This window comes from Callospermophilus lateralis, chromosome 5 (assembly GCF_048772815.1).
Source record: "Callospermophilus lateralis isolate mCalLat2 chromosome 5, mCalLat2.hap1, whole genome shotgun sequence".
Lineage (NCBI taxonomy): Eukaryota > Metazoa > Chordata > Mammalia > Rodentia > Sciuridae > Callospermophilus > Callospermophilus lateralis.
The window spans coordinates 123,856,973-123,873,869 of record NC_135309.1 but is presented as its reverse complement, the minus strand read 5'-3'; the positions used below and the strand labels follow the sequence as shown (position 1 = coordinate 123,873,869).

The 16,897-nt window shown below is 32.3% G+C and overlaps 1 protein-coding gene across 2 annotated transcripts in view; it reads left to right on the top strand.

Annotated features, from left to right (window-relative positions):
- Positions 1–16,897, top strand: part of Mtrex (Mtr4 exosome RNA helicase) — a 97,215-nt gene that overhangs the window by 8,200 nt on the left and 72,118 nt on the right. The window contains exons 3-5 of one of the 2 annotated variants that reach the window (XM_076857286.2): positions 666–732; positions 3,922–3,984; positions 4,994–5,106. In XM_076857286.2, the coding sequence (XP_076713401.1) occupies positions 666–732; positions 3,922–3,984; positions 4,994–5,106 (243 nt within the window). The remainder of the gene's footprint in view (positions 1–665; positions 733–3,921; positions 3,985–4,993; positions 5,107–16,897) is intronic. The other variant, XM_076857287.2, reaches the window with a different exon arrangement.

The window sequence follows — 16,897 nt, the reverse complement described above, 5'->3', positions numbered from 1 at the left end:
ACTGGGCTGGGGTGGTGGCTCAGTGGTAGAGCGCTCACCCAGCATGTGCAATGTCCTGGGTTCAATTCTCAGCACCACATAAAAATAAATAAATAAAATAAAGATTGTGTCCAACTACAACTAAAAAAATAAAATAAAATTGTAATTATTGGGTTCTGTCCAGATACATGGATAAGTATGATTATTGACTCTAGCACAGAAATATGTGTAGTTTTCTTGAATTTTTCGAGTCATGTCATCAATAAACATAATGCAAGATTTTGATGAGAAGAAACATTTCTGTAAATCATAGCAACATGTAAATTAGACTACTTTATCTTTTGTGTTATGTAATGATTTTTATAACCAGCTTCATGTTTTGAAGGAATGACAGTACTTTGAAGAGGTATTTTCTGTTCAAAATAGTCATTGGAACTAAACTGACATAATTCTTTCAATATAATCTTCTTGGTGGTCTATTTGTTCTGTTTATAATAAATTCCTGGAACATGTTGAATTCTCAGTATGCATTTGAGTAATGTGACAGATTTTCAGAGTATTAGTAGTACAACTTTTTCCAATATGAAGTATTGATAATTGGGTAGTATCATTTTCTTTAACAATACAGATGGGGGCTTATTTATAGAAAAACAATTTGTGTAATTTTAACAGTTTTTTTTCTTAAGTTTGGCAGACCTGATGCCCAGAGTTAAGGTACAATCAGTTGAAACTGTTGAAGGATGTACACATGAGGTAAGCACAAAAGACATGTACTGCATTAGTAACCTAAGTGGGATTTTTCTTTGTACTCTGTGGTCTGATGATCAGCAAGTAATTTAACCCTGAAGGCCTTGGAAACAATAAGTGGTTTTTGTGGCAATTCATAGTCAAGCGAAAGAACGTGGGAGCTTTGTAATAAAGTCTTGGTTCAGAAGCTAGCCCAACATTTTTTCTAGCTACAGTCTTAAGTAAATTTTTTAACCTCTTTGAACATTGTCTTTTGATTTTGTAAAATTGGAATGATTGGTTTTACTTCTTGAAGTGTTAGTAAAGATCATATAAGAAAATTCATTGGAATACTCAGCACAGAGTAGATGTTTAGTATCTGTTTATTCTTATACTCCTAAAGTCAACTAATGGTGATATTTTTGCAGGTCACTTAATATTTCATGTCTTGCTCCAATGACTGATAAATTGCAGTTTCTTTGTTCTGCCACAAGATGGTGATCTTTGATGGCTTTTAGTGTCCATTTAGAAGGGAGGATTTATATTTCTAAGTCAGGACTTTGACACTATTTCTTTTTATTTCAAATATAGCAAGTTATTACTGGTAATTAGAGAATATTTTTCTTAAGTATATATTTATTTTTATTTATTTATACGCGATGCTGAGAAACAAATTCAGTGCTTCACACATGCTAGGCATGCGTTATACCTCTAGCCACAATCCTAGCCCCCTGGAGAATCTTAAAGTATCTATTGAATGAGCAGAAAAATTCCAAATTAATAAAAAATGGGTTTTATATGGATTTAGAACTTTATCTGTTAAAATAGCTGTTTTACTAGAACGTTAGGTTCTTAAATATCTATTCCTTAGATAATATTTAGTTTTTCAGATGTAATGCCAATTTGATCATTCATTTCACTCTTAATTTTAGACTCTATTCTATCTGGGCTTATGAAAGTCAGGAAAGAGGAAAGGAAAAAATGTCTATGAGACTATATCTCCTGCATTGAAGAGCTCAAAAGTTTCCCTGTGCTCTGTGATTATCTTTAATTCTGCCATTCTATCATCCTCTCTTACTTTCTGAGCAGGTAACTTTATCAGTTACTTTATGTAGAGGCTTGAGTTGGAAAGTATTATAACCTCTTATCACCAAGCCTGTCTGTCTCTGTCATTATCTACCAAAAGAAAAATACATTACCACTTCAGGCTAACTATGATTGTTCTGCCAGTGATCTTGACTATATCTTATCCTGTCTTCAAAGAGACTTTCTCAGTTTTGTTTTCCCTTGCTTGTGGAGTTTCCTTTTCTGTATTTGCCATTTCCTGTCAGCATCTGAACATTCAAAAGCTTCTCTTTTGTTGAAAATTATTTTTCATCCACTATATGTACTGTATTATTTTTCTCCCTGGTTATAGTTATTCATTCAACAATATCTTTTGAGTGCCAGGTACATTTTACTGCATACTGAGTATGAAGAGATAAAAGAGATACAGTCCCTTCTTAGAATTGCTATTGAGTTGTCTGCTTCAGGAAACCCTGTTAGATTTCTTAACCTTTCATTTATCTTTCAATCCACCACAATTAGATTTTTCCCTATTTCTTTGAAACTGCTTTGGTAAAAATCACTAGTGACTAATTACTAAGTATTTAATTCTTGATCATTCTACTGTGTTCTACTTTTCTGACTCCTTAGTCTCTATGTGCTTCTTTTTCTACCTCTGTTATTTTGTTATTATTCAGATTGTTTTTAGACAATAAAAACACAACTCTGATTCTTATAGAAATAAAAACATAATTTTGTTTTTGGTGCTAAATCTCAGGAATGTTAAATTCTTAATTGCTTACTGTTGATATTCATTATTCATATCTTAGAAAGTACCAGGAGAGATGTGGTAGAAGTCAGTTAACTTAGCCAGATATGGCTTACCAGTTTGAGCATACCTTGGTGGGGATCACACCATGATTTGAGGCCTAACTTTCATACTCAGCTCTAGAAAATTGATTTTTTTATTGTAGCAAAGGTTGGGTATTCTAGGATAGACTCGGATTCATCATACATACAAGATGTGGTGGGGATGGGGGGCTATACCAAAGGATCTCGTTTCTTTTTTTTTCCTAGTTGTCGATGAACCTTTATTTTATTTATTTACATGTGGTGCTGAGAATTGAACCCAGTGCCTCACACAGTGCTAGACAAGGGCTCTACCACTGAGCTACAACCCCAGCCCAGAAGTTTTCACACTGTTAAACTATCAAGGAATCAAAGTTAGTAACTTGGTCTTGAAATCATAATAAAGAGAAATATATAATCTTAAAGGAAAAACTGTGAGAACACTTCATATCCCTCATGTTTGTTTACTTGTGAGTTGTTTAAAATATTTCTTAGGTTAATTTTTATAAATTGTGCTGTATAAACTACCAAATTCTGACTTCTGGTTTTACTCTATAGATTTCATTTTGAATATCACTTTTCTTCTGACACATCATTCATACTTGGTATTATTCATTAAGTTTCATATTTTCTTAATTATTCGATCATTAGTCATTCCTTACTGAAACTCTACTCACGTTATCTATAGAATAAATAAGCAATCAATCTTATTCAATATTTGTTAATCGGAGTTTTGACATTTAGAAATGATTCCTAATTTCTGTATGTACCTTACTTTAACCTGTGGATTTTTACACTAATTGTTTACTTTCCTAGTGTATGGTTAGGAATGTGTAAACATTGGTGATATTAATCTTTTTAAGTCTTGAGAGTTTGGGTACATTATGAACTCCAGATCTTAATCTTTACTGGAAGGAAATTAATTTCCTGTTCCAAGCAATCAGAGGTATCATTTTATTCCCTAGACTTTTCTTTCCTGTGGTGATATCCCGTTTTCTATTCTTCAACCTTTTTGAGTATTTTTAATGTCAGGTATGGAAAATGTAAATAATAAATACAGTTTCTTAATAAATACAGTTTCTTCAGGGAGATAACCTTACAAGTTTCAGTTACATTACTGTTAGACCAAAATTAGTAGAGGTATTTTTAACTGTTGTAGCTTGGTGACCTTTTTGCTTTGTTAGGCAGGGTAGTTAATTTTATGTCTAAGACTATTGGAAATGTTCTAGTTGATCACTCTGATTTTTTTCAAACCATCGTTGATTTTTGAAGTGCTGAATATCAGTAAGTTTTTGTTTGTTTTTTTTTAAATTTTGACATCAGGTTGCACTTCCTGCAGATGAGGATTATTTACCACTTAAACCTCGAGTCGGAAAAGCAGCAAAGGTATGGACTTTGGATAACACAGTTTATAAAGTTTGAGAGACTTTTTCCTTAGAAATCTTTAAAAAAATTTTTTTATACTTCCTTGTGTGTGTGTGTGTATCAGAAAGATGACAGCTAAAGAATATAGTGGGAACTATATTAATATATAATCAAGCTGGAAACTAAGAATTATGCGATAGATTTTACAACATTGGAATAGTGATTGTTAACCTTGTTAAAGAATCTAATGAAAGTTGTCAACCTTTCTTTAGAAAAAAATGCACATTTGTAAGTGGTGCTGTAGTTTTAGAGGTTCTGGAAAAACAGACTGATTTTATTAGATGAATTTTGAAGTCCTGATAGACCTTAAATGATTAACAGATTTTTTTTAAAAACATTTAATCGTTAGTTGTAGGTGGACACAATACCCTTAATTTAGTTTTTATGTGGTGCTGAGGATCGAACCCAGTGCCTCACTCATGCTAGGCGAGCGCTTTTCCTCTGAGCCACAACTCCAACCCCTGATTAGCAGATTTTTGAGGTAGTTTTTTCCAGGTAATTTTCTGAAATAAAAAAAGGAAGTATGTAGGAGTAAGCTTGGAATTCTTAAAGCCTCATAGTTATTTTATTCTGCTTTTGCTGAATAAACTGAAGTAAAGGACTACACTTTTCAGAGTCTTAGAGTACCTTTCTCTGAAATAATACATACCTGTTTTAGGGGTTGTAAAGATTAATTATGATATATGGAAAATGTGGTGCACAGTGCCTGTCATACAGCATGTTTCTTGTAAATACTAATGATTGTTTTATTATTATTTAAATATAATGTAATAATTAAAAGATTAAATAGAAGAGTAATTTATGCCTTTTGGAAAAAAAGTGTTTTTACTCTTCCTAATGTTTTCTTGTAGGTGGTATATTTCCTAAATAAAATCATAAAGAAATGCTCCCAGAATGCTTTTGGCAGCAGTCTTTCTCTTGATGATAGCTAGGTTTTTTTCATGCAGATATTAATGTTTTGTTTTTGTAGGAGTACCCGTTTATTCTTGATGCTTTCCAAAGAGAAGCCATTCAGTGTGTTGATAACAATCAGTCTGTTTTAGTATCTGCACATACATCAGCAGGGAAAACTGTATGTGCTGAGTAAGTAACTTTATTTTTAAATAAAATCCTGAAATCACTAGAAAGGAATAAGAGAAGGCATCCTTGCCTTGTTCCAAGTAGTAGGGAAAATTCATTCCATTTTTCATTATTAAACAGAACATTACCATAGGTTTTTCATAGATACCCCAGTCAGTTTGGGGAAGATCATTTCTGTTGTTCCTAGTTTGCAGAATTTGTGTATGTATATGTGTGTGCACACACATGTATGCATATAAAAATATTTCTGTACTAGATTTTGTCTGATTTTTTTGGGGGTCATGTATTGAAATGATATGTTTTTGTTTTGATTTTTGTCCTGCTATTGTGATATGAAATATGTTGATTGGCTTTCAAATGATGAATAATTCTAAGAAAAGCATTTGGTCATGATGGTCTTTATTACTATGTTGTTGGATTTGGTTAGTTTAGTTTTTGTTAATTTTTATATCTGTTCCTGAAGAGTATTGCTTTTTAGTTTTATTATAATGTCTTTTTCTGGTGTTAGTAACAGGGTGATGTTTACTTCTATATTTTTCTTTGGTTAATCTGACTAGAAGTCTGTTGATTCATATTAATCTAAAATTTCAGCTTTTGATTTTATTGATTTTCCTCTATTCTCTTTTCCTTTTTATTGACTTTCTCTCTGATCTTATTCTTCCTTTCATTAATTTTGGGCTTTAGTTACTCTTTTAATAGTTTCTTTAGGATAAAAAGTTGAGGTAATTAATTTGAGATATCTTTTTCCTAACATACGCATAATTTAATGAGGTAAACTTCATCTAACATTGGTTTAGCTGTATCCCACAATCTTTTTTATTTTTTATTTGATATATTTGTAAAATGTTTTTAAAATCTTGATAAATTATGTTTGATCCAAGTTCTGTGTGGTGTCATTTTCCTTCTGCATGAAGAAATTCTTTAAATATTTAATATTTAAGTTCTTTAAATATTAGTGTAAGTCTACTAATGAGAAATTATGTTAACTTGTATACATCTAAAATAGTCTTTCTCATTTTTGAAAAGATATTTTTCCTTAGTTAGAATTCTAATATTTTTAAGATCACCTTTTTGACTTGCACAGTTTGTGACCAAAAAAATTCTCTGAGATCCTTTGTTTCTCTGTATATGTCTTTTTTTTTCTGGGTCTGCTTTAAATATTTTATCTTTATCACTAGTTTTAAACATTTTTGCTTATGATACACCCTAGTGTAGTTTTCATGGATTTCGGGTTTGTTTTTTGCAGTGTTCCCATGGTTGTCCTTCTAGGACTCTACTTACTTTATGACAGTTATCTCAACTTACTGATTCTATGTTCATTTTTTTTTTTAATGTTTTATTTTGGGGTCATTTCTAATACAGCATCTCAAATTCATTAATCCTCTGAATTGTTAAATCTGCCATTAATCTCATTTAGATGCCTTATTTTAAAATTTCAGATATTGTGGTTTTCTTTGCTAGAAGTCCAACTTATTTATTTTTTGTTCCTTATCATAATACCATAAAGTACAATCCTAAATGTCATAGTCTTTCAGGAGTATTGAAATCCTGGAAGATGTAAATCCCTAAAGTCCTGAAGATCAGTCCCAAAAAATAAAAATCCCAAAAGTTAAAAATTTGACAAAATCCTGAAAACCACAGTTTCCAATGGGGAAAAAGTGTCTACATGAAAGTTGTAGAAGGATGAATTCTTGGAAGGAATTAGTGTGTTTTCTGTTGTTAGCACAATTCTGTATGTTTTTAAAATGAGGGTGTTTCTAGTGGAGATGAGTATGTGAATCTCAAGTGGGTGAGGAAGATCTGCTTTATAGAGAATGAATATGAACATATTCTTTAAGAAGAGATGTGCCTAAAAGAGGAAAAACAGCTGTGATAGCCACATGATGCTTGGAAATAAAATTAACAGTCATGAAAGTTGGCCAGCTCTTAAGACTACATTGGTACAGTTGCCCAAAATCTGTCCCTATAGGCAGTTTTTTATATGTTGAAATTTTTTTTTCTTTTTCTTAGCTTTTTTTTTTCCCACTTTTTTGTGTTTCTTGCCATTAGACCCAGGCAAATGATCATACTGGGCAAGTGCACTGCCATTGAATTATATATTCTTCAGCCTTTTTTTCCACTATTTTCCAGCATTAAAAAAAAAAAAAAAGTTATGCTCTGTGTTTCATCTTTGCCTCACTTCTAATATTGGAGAATAAATTAAATAAAGAAAACTCTAATTTATGTTTTGCATTTTTTGAAAATTTAATTATTTGAAAGTGCATTACTGCAACATTGATTCGTATTTAAGCACTGTCCCTGAACAGAAAAACATTGAAACTTTATCAGTAAATAAAAGAGACATCCTTTTTGTACATCTGCCTTTGTAAAAGTTAAAGTTTCTTGAGATCTTGATTCTTTGGGCAAACTGCCCATGGAGTGGCAACCTATCAATTTTTGATAGGTCTCCTTAAAAAGATGGGTTGTTTATTACATTATGTCAAATGATTGAAATTTAAAAGCTGAGTACACACAATTACTAATCATAGTGATATACATTTTACTTTTTGACCTATTATGGTTCATCTGCTCATAATTGTTACACCCATGCATCTATCAATACGTCTGAGTGTTTATGCTCACAAAAATAATATGTTAATATAGCCTGCTATATTATGTAAAGTGGCCTATAAGTGTTCTTCTGTGTTTTATATATTTCTCAGATTTCCTTACAAATGTACATAAACATCTTCTAAAGAATTTGAAATTTTTTCTTTTACCTTTTTGAAATTTTTAGTTTGGGGCATTTTGATTTTGGGAGATTTCAGCATTAAGAATTACAGTGTTCAGGTTTGTATCTTTCAGGATTATGACTCAAACCTGTATTTTTAATATATCCCATGTATCTTAACATTCCTTTAGTTTTTTGAAAGTATGGAATACAGTTAGAAAACTTTTTAAATGTACTGGTTATTACCGCTTTTGTCTGTGTTATTTTCTGATCTGTTTTGATATATTAGACTTTTTCTTTCATTATGTAAAAGTATATTCCTGCTTCTTTACGTACTACTTTGATTGGTTGTTTGGCTGTTTTTAGTTTTTAATTGCTTGACCATGTTGTGACTTTACATGATATTTTTCTGTTTCTCGTGCTTGAGTTTGTTGGCCTCTTAGATTTGAGGGTTTGTTATGGTTTTCATCAAATTTGGGAAATTTTAAAATATTTTTCCATCACTCTAGTCTTTTGAGGATTTCAATCATAGTTGGCCACTTTAAGTTGTTCCAGAATCCACTGATATTTTACTTGCTATTATTTTTTGGTGTTTATTTTGATTCATTTTGGTAGTTTCTATTGCCATGGCTTCAAGTTTATTCATAACTCTTCTGCAGTATCAAATCTGCTCTTCTCCTATGTTTTTCATCGTAGACACTGCATTTTTCATTTTTAAAGTTTAACTTAGGTCTTTCAGTGTTTTCTAGGTTTCTACTTAACATGTTATTTTCTTGAGCATGTAGAATATAGTTATGTAATGTTTAACATCCTTATTTACTAATTTGGTCATTGGTCTTATGTTTCATTCCTGTACATAACTTGAGATATATGTTCTGTGTTATAAATTACTTGGGAAAATGTCTTCCTATTGAGGCTTACTTTTATGATTATTTTAGGCAGGATCAGAGCAGCATTTAGCCTAATGGTGGGCAAATGTTTCTCACTACTCAGTACTCTTCTTGCTATTCCACCCAGTGTCTTGTGAATCATAAAGTTTTCCATGATGGTTGGTAGAAGTCCAAATTACTCCCAGTTCTGAGTGAGATTTGGTCATTTTTATCTTTGCTTCTTTGGGTTGGTTTTTGCCTGGTTTCAAATAGTTGCCTAAGATTTTACTGGTCAGTACTGTCCGAATACTTATAAAGACTCAGCAGATATTCAGCACCCTCTCTGTGCAACTTTCTCCTCTCTGGTATTCTGCTCTGCAAACTCTTAATTGCCTTGGCATCCCCAGACTTACATGTTGATCCATTCAATTTAGGAAAACCTCTAGGTTCTGCCTGGGCTCCCCATTATGGAACTGTCTTATAGTCGTTTCAATTGGGTGGGTAAAGGTAATCCCCATTACTCTGTCTTAACAATAATTGGATGTTTTCTGTATTTTTAAAAAATATTTTTTAGTTGTAGTTGACGCATACCTTTATTTTATTTTACTTATTTTTAAATTTTATTTGTATGTGGTGCTGAGGATCGAACCCAGTGCCGTGCGCGTTCCAGGTGAGCACCCTACCGCTTGAGCCACATCCCCAGCTCCCTTTATTTTATTTATTTATTTTTATGTGGTGCTGAGCCCCAATCCCAGCCCCTATGTTTTCTGTATTTTTATTTTTTTATTTTAAAATATTATGTTATTAGGTACTATATTATATTAAATATTATATTTTAAAATATTAATATTTTACCACTTTAAAGATTATAATTTGCATTTTTAATGTCATCACCAAGTGATACATGTGTATTAAAGTTAGAAAGGAACTGGGCCAAGCTAAAAAAAGTAGATTGTATTCTTAGAAGAATAGCATTACCTTAGATTATTAGAGGGAAGTGAAAGGAGAGGAAGGCAGGGGATGGGATAAGAAAGAGAGAATGAAACAGACATTATTTATGTATGTATGTGACTGTATGACCAATGTAATTCTACAATAAATTATATATTTCAATCATTCCTTGGTATTGGTGGGGAATTGGTTCCAGTTTCCCCCTTGAATACCAAAATCTATGAATGCTCAAGTCACTTATATTTAAAATGGCACATTATATACATGTAATCTACATACATCCTCTCATATTTAAGTCATTTCTAGATTACTTATAATTACCTAATACAACGTAAATGCCAAGTAAGTAGCTGTTATCCTGTATTGTTTAGGGAATAATGATAAAGTCAGGTTTAATACAAAGTTTTTTCCCTATCTTCTCTCTGAGGTGGGTTAAATTGTAGATGCAGAACCTATGAATATGGAGAGCCAACTGTTTTTCAGTAGTGCACGTATCTAATGTAGGAACAAACACACCTTTGTTGAATATGTTTAAACTTTTAATTAATGTTTTTAAAAATATAAGACAATTTAAAGCAATGATTATAACTATATTGCTGGGTTTACAGTATATGCAGTTGAAATAGATACATACATGAGATAATATTAAATAGCACAAAAAATATTACAGCCAAGATTTCAATATAGTATTTTACAGAAATTGTGATTGTGATAAAGGTGAAGAGAAAAGTAGTAGAGTAGCTACTAAAAAGGTAACTCAAATAAAACTAAAGACTTCAAAAAGGGAATTAAAATGGTATACTAAAAAAATAGTGATTTACACGATAGAATGTAGTAAAGGAGAAAACATGAAACAGACAAGAGACATCAAAATAATATTATCAAAATAATTGCCAAGTCAACAACAAAAAGCAAATGTAAATCCAACCATATCAATCACTAAATTACTAAAATCATATAAAATATCTTCTCCAACCAGAAATTAAATTAGAAATAAAGAGCACAAAGATATAGGAAAATCACCAAATGTTTGAAAAGTAAACAGCATAAGAGAAAATCAAAAGGGAAATTAAAAAATGAAAACAAAACCATAGTATTACCAAAATTTATGGGGTGCATCTTAAGCAGTACTAAAGAGAGAAATTAAGAGCTTTAACTATTTACGCCTGAAGAATTACCTAAAATCAATGGTTTGGATGCGAATTTCCCACAAATGCTCACATGTGAGACAATGCAAGAAAGTTCAGAAGATAAATGATTGGGTTATGAGAGCCTTAACTCAATTAGTGAATCATTCTCCTGATGGGATTAATCAAGTAGTGACTAAAGGCAGATAGGTTGTGGCTGGGGGAAGTGGGTCACTGGGAGCGTGGCTTGGAGTATGTATTTTGTATCTGGCCATGAAGTCTCTCTCCCTTTCTTCCTCTCTTTCTCTCTCCCTCTCTTTTTTCCTCTCTCTCCCTCTCTGCTGTCTGATCATCATATGAGCTGCTTCCCTCTGCTAGAAAGTTAAGACAAGAGTATTGTGATTTGGAGCCCAGCCTGGGCATCTAAGACTTGTCTCAGAATTTAAAAATAAATTTAAGTACTCTGAGGACTGGGTTCAATCTCTGGCACTGCCCTACCAATAAAACTTGTTTACTCATAGAGTTCTTATAATGCAACAAGACTAACAAATCAATTAAAAATATCAGCAAAAATCTGAAATAAACACCAAAATTAAATCACCAAAGATGGATAAATAGATAAGTACATGAAACAGTGCTTACCAGCATCATTAGTCATCACAGAACTGCAAATTAAAACCACTATATGACATCACTACATACTCACTAAAATAGATATAATAAGAACTAATAACACCAAGAGTTGGCAGTGATACAGAGAACTAACACCTCATATATTACTGGTAGGAATAAAAAAAGGTAATGCCACTTTGGAAAATAGTTTGACAATTCCAAAAGAGTTAAATACTTATTTTCATTAAAACGTAGAAATTAAATTTCTGGGTTACCCAAGAGAAATGAAAACACAGACCCAAACACTTACACAGGAATGTTTTTACCTGTATTATAATAGCCAAAAACATGATCATGGTTATCTGTGGCTGAAGGTACAAGTGAATTTGAATGCAAATTGTATGGATGCAAGTCTCCTAAAACTGATGAGGGTTATATAGTTGAAGTAACTTAGTAAAACTCACTGACCTGAGTATTTATAATGAGTGACATTAACTGCATGAAAATTGTACAGTAGGAAAACTGTGCCATAACCCTGGAAAATTTTTTAAAATATTCTCTCTGATTTTCTATCCTAGGATTTGAGAGCAGGTTTCTGTATACATGTGAAAACTTTCTCTAATGTAAATTCTCCTCTTTAGGAAAAATAAAAACCAGGTTACATAAATGGCCAGAATGCAAATGACTATATACGTTAACTTTTTTTTTAAAGAGAGAGAGAGAGAATTTTTAATATTTATTTTCTAGTTATCGGTGGACACAACATCTTTGTCTGTATGTGGTGCTGAGAATCGAACCCGGGCCGCACGCATGCCAGGCGAGCGCGCTACCGCTTGAGCCACATCCCCAGCCCCGATATATACGTTAACTTTAAAAGCATAGTGCACCCAATATAGCACTATTTTATTTGTCTCTCTAAGTGAGATAAATAATTGAACTAAGAGTAGTTAAACCTATTTTCTATAATACCTATGCCTTAGGAGGAAACTAACATCTAACTGCAGCACCTTTTGAAAAGGAATGAACTGGTAAGAAATAAGTCAACTTCACTGAACAAAACTGGAGTGGTAGAGGACTGTACTGTATTTGGGGCTGGAAAATAGATCAAGACATCTGTGAAGAGTTGATGCCATAAAATGACACTGCAAAATCCAAAATCACTCCTCTCTTTCTGAGAAAATTTCATAGGCTAAGAAAGTGTGGACAGAACTAATAAATAGGTGACTAGATAAGTGTTGACTGTACCAAAAACATGAAATAAAATTCTAGGGGTTGGTGTTGTAGCTCAGTGGTAGAGTGCTTGCCTAGCGTGTGTGAGTCACTGGGTTAGAGTCTCAGCATTGCATATAAATAATAAAATAAAGGTCTATCAACAACTAAAAAAATACTTAAAACATTTTTTTTTAAATTTTATGGCACATGAAATATTCATATCACTGTGCCAGAGTAAAGGGAATGATAGGGTGATTGGTGTCATTTTATGTGTTTCTTTTTCTATGGTCTTTTCTTTAATTGCCTCCTGTTAATAGTACCTAATTCAGCTGCCAGCAGAAAAGATAATAGAAAAATAAAATATTATAGATTATTAAAAGTCAAGTCTGCAACAGACTACAAAATATCATCCATGTTGAAGAATACAATCTACTTTTTTAGCTTGGTCCAGTTCTTCCAACTTTAATACACATATATCACTTGGTGATAACTTTAAAAATGCAGATTATAATTAACATATTATATTAAATACTATATTATGAAATATTAATATTTTATCACTTTTAGATTATAATTTGCATTTTTAATGTCATCACCAAGTGTTATATGTATATTAAAGTTAGAGAGGTACTAGGCCAAGCTAAAAAAAGTAGATTGTGTTTTTAGAAGAATAGCATTACCTTAGATTATTAGAGGGAAGTGAAAGGAGGCGAAGGCAGGGAATGTGGGGATAAGAAAGATAGTAGAATGAAACAGACATTGTTTATGTATGTGTGTGACTGTATGACCAATGTGATTCTAAAATATGTATACTCAGAAAAATGAGAAATTATATCCCATCTATGTATGATATATCAAAGTATATAAGTGCATTCTACTGTTATAACTAATGAAAACAAATAAAAAATTTTAAAAAAGAAAGAAAATACTAGCAAAAAATTAAAAATTTTATTTTATTTTCCTATATTTTGTCCAATAGAAAGACTCTCATAAGTTTATTTAACCAAAGAATGTAAAAGAATTTTACATATAAAATAATATATAAAAACTAGAAACTTTAAAAAAAAAATGCAGATTATGATTCAGTGATTATAGATAGGGTGAGGCCAGAGATTATCCAGTAAGTTCCCAGGTGAGAATCAGTGTGTCTGGTATAAGAACAATACTTTCAGTAGCAGAACTCCAGGATAATTTTATTAATATTTTTAACTTTTTATTTTAAAATTTGCAGACAGGAAAGATTTAAAAGGAAAATTTTTCAGCAAGCTTACCATGGAGGCATAATTCAACATTTTGCAACATTTTTAAGAAGAAAAAATTGAAAATAATCCAAATACTATCAGGAGATAAATAAAACCATTGTGGTCTATCCATATATAATACAGTACAGTTTTAATTAGATGTGTAAGTGTGCTTTTGTCCTGTATTTCCTTATGAATAACTCTAAAAACAATAAGTGTTTCCTTATATCCTTACTAATTCTAGGCTATAATTTAAAATTTTTGTCAGTCAAGCATATCTGAAATGATATTTAGTTATTTTCATAAGCATTCCTTATTGAATTATACCCTTACATATTCCTTTTTAAAAATTTGTTATTTTTTTCAATATACACGTAGAATGGATTTGGACATATCATACATGTATGGAGTATGACTTATTCCAATTAGGGTCTCATTTTTGTGATTTAACATGATATGGAGTAACATTGGTTGTGTATTCGTATATGAACATAGGAAAGTTATGTCTGATTCATTGTTCTGTCTTTCCTATTCCCATCTCCCCTTCCTTTTTATTCCCTTTTTGTAATCCAGTCTAATCCCCCCATTCTTATTCTGTGTTTGCATTTACATATCAGAGAGAACATATGCCTTTTGGTTTTTGGGGATTGGCATATTTCACTTACTGTGATAGTCTCCATTTTATCCATTTATTGGGAAATGCCACAATTTCAAGAATAATGGTCTTTAAGTACACCCATGTATTTATTTTTTTTCTTTATTTCCTTTGTCACAGTAGTGGGGATTGAACCCAGAGGTGCTCTACCTTTGAGCTACATCCCTACTATTATTTTTCATTTGAGAGGGGGCCTTAAGTAAGTTGCAGAGTCTGGCCTGGAACTTGGAATCTTCCTACCTTAGCCTCCCGAGTACCTGGGATTTTAGGTATACACCATTGTTTCTGACCATACAGTCTTAGTCTTTTTTTTTTTTTTTTTTTTCATATCTTGTAAATGTTTTTATTTTTATTTCTTGTATTTCAATCTTTTTTTTTTTTCCCTGTTTATTCTTTTTTTTTTTTTTTTTCATCTTCCATACATTTGATTTAAATGAGTTATGCATTTCCATTTTTACCCCAAATACAGATTGCAGAATCATATCAGTTACACATTCACAATGTTTACATAATACCATATTAGTGACTGTTGTATTCTGCTGACTTTCCTATCCCCTACTATCCCCCCTCCCCTCCCCTCTCATCTTCCCTCTCTATCTCATCTGTTGTTGTTCCATTCTCTCCCTTCCCCCCCTTTCCCCTCACAACCTTGTATATGTGATTTCGTATAAAAATGAGGGTGTCCTTCCGTTTCCATGCACTTTCCCTTCTCTCTCCCTTTCCCTCCTATCACTCCAGTAAGATTGGCAGCCATTAGGAAGTCAAACAACAATAAGTGCTGGCGAGGATGTGGGGAAAAGGGTACACTTGTACATTGCTGGTGGGACTGCAAAAGGGTGCAGCCAATATGGAAAGCAGTATGGAGATTCCTGGGAAAGCTGGGAATGGAACCACCATTTGACCCAGCTATCGCCCTCCTCGGACTATTCCCTGAGGACCTTAAAAGAGCATGCTATAGGGATACTGCCACATCCATGTTCATAGCAGCACAATTCACAATAGCCAGACTGTGGAACCAACCCAGATGCCCTTCAATAGATGAATGGATAAAAAAAATGTGGCATCTATACACAATGGAGTATTATGCAGCAATAAAAAATGACAAAATCATTGAATTTTCAGGGAAGTGGATGGCATTAGAGCAGATTATACTAAGTGAAGCTAGCCAATCCTTAAAAAACAAATGCCAAATGTCTTCTTTGATTTAAGGAGAGCAACTAAGAACTGAACAGAGGAAAAGAGCATGAGGAAAATATTAACATTAAACAGTCTTAGTCTTAATTCCTTGATTCTTTGGTTGTGTTTTCTTTCTGCCTGAAGTATTTTTAAGAAAAATTTTTGTAGATTTTTTCTTTCAACACTCAGGACAAATCATTCTCTTAATGCTATTTCATTCTACTTTATTGGTTTGTTGGTTGGTTGGTTTTGGTACCAAGGATTGAACACAGGGGTACTTTATCACTGAGCCCTATCCCCAGCCCTTTTTATTTTATTTTATTTTATTTATTTTTGAGATAGGGTCTTGCTAAATTACTTAGAGCCTCACTGAATTGCTGAGGCTGGTTTTGAACTTGCAATCCTCCATTCTCGGCCTGCTAAGCCACTGGGATTACAGGCATATGCCCCTGAGCCTGACTACTTTGTTGTTTCTTATGAGAAGTCAGCCTTAATTATGGTATTCTTTTGTATTTTGTTCTCCTCTGCATATTGCTGCTTTTCAAACACTTTGTTACTCAGTAGTTTACTATGATGCTTACTTGATAAGATCCTTTTTCAAATTCTAATTTGGTTGTGTTTTTAATAGTTTTGGTTTCTGTTGAGATTGCCTACTTATTGAATCTTTGTCCTGTTTCTCTAATTCTTAGAAAGTGACATCTTACATTTTAAGGACATTTTCCTAATTGCTGTTTTGAAGTTTTTCTCTGCTAAGTCCATTATCTGGGCCACTCTGAACAATTTCTTTTCTTTTCTTTCTTTTTTTTTAATATTTCTTTTAGTTGTACACAATGCCTTTATTTTTGTTTATTTATTTTTATGTGGTGCTTAGGATTGAACCCAGGGCCTTGCATGCGCCAGGCGAGTGCTCCTCCGTTGAGCTACAACCCCAGTTCCACTCTAAATAATTTCTTAATTCTGACTTTCCTTTGATTATAGATCATAATTTTCTGTTCATTTTATATCTTCTAATTTTTTTTAAAGTAGGCATTTCAGATAATGCATGTAGCATGCTTGTATTTTTTTTTTCATGCCTTAAAATTCCTATTTGATCATTTTGGGACAACTTTTAATTTTTTAAATTGCTGGTTTCATTATTTTGGGTGATAATATTGTTTTAGTTCCTCAACTAGATATAAGGCTGTAGTGGACAGAAACTGTATCTTAAACAAGGAGGATCTACCATAGTGATAGAGGTAATT